The following is a 3961-nucleotide window of genomic DNA, read 5'->3' on the forward strand; positions in this document are numbered from 1 at the left end:
AATGGCCTCTCCTAAACCTGGCTCCAGAGATAATCAACAAAGTAATTCTCAAAATATCAGATTTAAGGCAAAGTAAGAAAGGCGCTTTTCTTTGAGAGACAAAATCTCAGTAGGGAACCCCTACTCAGCAGCCATATGATCAGGCCTGAGTTCTTGGCATACAGCCACCAGTAATTCAGTCATACAATATAAACTATTTAATTTACAGTAAAACATTGAGCTCTAACTTAAAACAAGTGAAATACCACCAATAAATCATTACCATGCACCATGCAATGTCTAAACACTTGACATGCAATATTAATTATCTCAAAAAAGGCGAAGAAAAGAAGAATGAAAACTTTAGATAAATGAGAAAACATAAACAAAATTTAATATATAGGATACGGTTTAATATAAATTCTGGAGAGCAGAAAGAAATTTTAAGACAGGCAGAATAGGACCACAATGTAATAGTCAACGAAAGGGAACTTTCATTCATTAAGTAGCAACTATAGGTTACTTTGTCAGGCTAGTAAAGATAAATCGAATGCTTTAGTTAAAGAAAAAGAACCAATGAAGAATTAGATCAAGTCAGGAATGAGAAAACATGTAATTCTGCTTTTGAGTGATATCAGTGAAGAGTGAGAGTATAAAGAGATGGAGAAGATGGTTTTGAATGGAAAGTAACAATGGGACCACGAAGAGACCAGTAAGAGGTTTTGTACAGTGACCTCACTGCTGCCATTTAAGGTAGCAGTAGGACAGCAGGATGCACCTTATTTGACTCCTGGGAATCAGGCTCTCTGGTTTCTGTGCAGTGCAGATTGTTCCTCCTCAGTCTCCTCTAATGGATGAATTTAATGCCTTCTAAAGGTGGTACTGTCCCAGGACTACTCTCACTTATATACAACCACACTCTAGAAAAGGGATTGGCAAACTATGACCACAAGGCAATGGCCCTTGAGCTAAGAACATTTATTACGTTTTTAAAGGGAAAAAGATGGAAGTAGCAGTAGGGAAGAGGAAGGAGAAAGAAGAAGAGGAATAAATAGGAAGAAAAATGAACAGCAGCAACAGCAACCAAGACCATATGTGGCCCATTAAGCCTAAGAGGTAAATCACTCTGAAAATGTCAAAGAAAAAGGAAAAGCATTATAGTGAGAGTAATGTATGGAGGAATGACAAGGTAACAGATGTGGGCCAAGTATCCCTCGTTATTTCCAAAGGTCTGAGGCTAAAAGTAGAAATTTCTTAAAAATATTGCAAAGGTGACAAACTCTAAACCAATAATCTAAGTTCTAATTTCCTCTGGCTTTCATCGGCCTTGAACTCACTAACTCACCTGGGTAGCACTGCCTTGGGAATCCTTTCTCTAAGATCCAGGGCTCTTCTCCTTGCTCTATCTTGAAGATCACTTCTGGCTTAGTAACACAATGCCCTGTTAAGAGAAAATAACACAGGACTGGGGCTAAAGAGCTTGGCTTCAGGGACACTGAAAAAATGATAGGGAAGAAAGGTATAGCTCCAGGAGCTCAAGGAAGGTACCCAAGTGAACCAATCCCTGAGGAGGGAAGAGGACGTTCTTTATGGTGGCCAAAAGGTTATTAGTCATCTCAGAGCCTTGAATCTCAAGCTTCAAATCAGAAAACTACAGGGCATTCATATGTTTGAGCAACTAAGAAATGCACGCTATTGGCAGCCATGTGGAAAAAAAATCCTTACCTACTGAGACAAGGTTGCTGTAATTTTCCAGGATCACATCTCTGTATAATATCTTCTGAGCAGGGTCCAGAAGAGACCACTCTTCCTGGTTGAAGTCGACACATACATCCGTGAATGACACTTGTTCCTGTAATAGTATATTCCTTTTCTATATGAAGTAGTCAGAACTAAATAATATAGAAAAGATTTAAGAGAACTAATCTCTTTACAGTTTACTGAAAAATGACATATAGGATACCTCCCTTTGTGCTATACTATATAGAATAATACAAAATATCTTGTACAAATTGAGTTTCCACTAAGGGCTTAGAATTGTCCTCACTGCTGTGAATGCTACTGATGAAAACAAAATGGTTCCTGTTCTCAAAGTGCTTATGACCTGATAAGAATAAATACATAGTCACAGTTACTAAATTGGACATTGTAGGAGCTAGCAGTGTGTACAAGGTAGACTGGAGTTACAGAGGAAAAGTCAGTTCTTTCACATTATCTTTTACATTATCAAGTTTCATCAAGGAAGTTAACACTTTCAGTTGTTAAAATAAATAATGGGATTGAAATGAATATGGCACAGGCTCTGACCACATTCAACACATGACTGATTAAAGTAACTGCCCTGCAGTCTACCTGCCCATCAGAGAAAAGAATGAATCCTCTCTGCTTGAAGAGATCATCTTCTGGAGCCTTTAACAATTTGTTTTGTTTTTAAACACAATATTTGGCATCCAGCAAAAAATTCCATGGTATGTAAAGAGACAGGGACCAAGAAAAAAAAATAGATTATAAAAGCAGACATATAGGTGACCCAGACACTGTAATTAACAAACAAGAACTTCAAAATGAATTATGATTAATATGTTCCATAAAACAAAGGAAAATATGAAAATAAACAAGAAGATGGCAGAAGTTCAACAGTGTATAGTATGTGTGTTGTACAGAAAAAGGGTTAATAGAGTAGGCCTGAAACTGCTATCCTTTGAAAGGTCTGCTGCAAGAGATCATGCTTGATTGGCATCTGGAAACTTGGATTTCAGGGGGGTTCTTATAATTTTCTGATAAGAATGGCTCACTGAGCCTGAACTGTTTGTGTAAACAATATGGTTTATGCAAAATATGTGCACTCCTTCTGGGAGTCTAGAATTTTGGTATGTGTCAGGCCAAGAGTACCTATGTGACCAGCCCCTGATCAAAATTCTGGGCATCGAGTGTCTACTGAGCTTCCCTGGTACACATTTCACATGTGTTGTCGTATGTCATAGTTAGAGGACTTAAGTGTGTTCTGTGAGACTACACTGGGAGAAGACTCTTAGAATCTTGCTGATTTTGCTTTGTCTCCTTTCACTATATGCTGAGTCATCCTAGGGAATCATTAAACCTGGGTATGGTCTTGACCTATTATACATGTATACACAGACACACACCCTAAACAATAAAATACACACTCTATCATTTTATTTGTACTCACATGGAACACCAACATAGACCATACATATATACATATAGCCATAAAATGGGCATTCTAGAGCTGAAAAATAAAATATCTGAAATTAAGAGCTAATTAGATGGGTTCAAAATCATATTAGGGAAAGAAAACAAAATCTGAAACATGTATGCATCTAACAAAAGACTGTCAAATATGTAAGGTAAAAACCGATAGAACTGAAAGGAGAGCTTAGAAATCTACATCACAGTTGGAGACTTCAACTCCCCTCTGTCAGTACTGATAGATCAGCAGGCTGAAAATCAGTAAGTATATAGGTAACCTGAACAGCACCATCAATCAACTTGATCTAACTGACATTTATAAAATATTCCTCACCCTAAACAATAAAATACACATGCTATCATTCTATTTGTACTCACATGGAACACTGACCAACATAGACCATATTCTGGCCTATAAAACACACCTTAACCAACTTGAAGCAATAGCTATCATACAATGTATGTTTTCAGACCACAATGGAATTGAACAGAAACCAGTAAAGCAAGAGATAGCTAGAAAATCCCTCTAAAATTTGAAAGCTAAACAATATACTTATAAATAATCTATAGGCCAAAGAAGTCTCAAATTTTTAAACATTTTAAATGAAATAAAAATGAAAATACCAGTGTTCAAAATTTGTGGGATGCTGAGAAAGTAGCCCGTATAGGGAAATGTATAGCATCAAATGCATATTTTTTTCTCCAAAAGACCCTTTTACAAAAATGAAAAGACAAGCCACAGACTGGAAGAAAATATTTGCAAAATACATGT

The 3961-nt window shown here is 36.8% G+C and overlaps 1 protein-coding gene across 1 annotated transcript in view; it reads right to left on the minus strand.

The window, feature by feature from the left end:
- The window catches only part of LOC105824122 (zinc finger protein 248), a 30288-nt gene that overhangs the window by 9294 nt on the left and 17033 nt on the right, over positions 1-3961 (minus strand). Inside the window, exons 3-4 of the mRNA XM_012661492.1 lie at positions 1705-1831; positions 1325-1420 (exon numbers count right to left, since the gene is read on the minus strand). Of these exons, the coding sequence (XP_012516946.1) occupies positions 1325-1420; positions 1705-1831 (223 nt within the window). The remainder of the gene's footprint in view (positions 1-1324; positions 1421-1704; positions 1832-3961) is intronic.

This window comes from Propithecus coquereli, unplaced genomic scaffold (genome assembly GCF_000956105.1).
Source record: "Propithecus coquereli isolate 6110/MARCELLA unplaced genomic scaffold, Pcoq_1.0 Scaffold712, whole genome shotgun sequence".
In the NCBI taxonomy this organism is placed as follows: domain Eukaryota; kingdom Metazoa; phylum Chordata; class Mammalia; order Primates; family Indriidae; genus Propithecus; species Propithecus coquereli.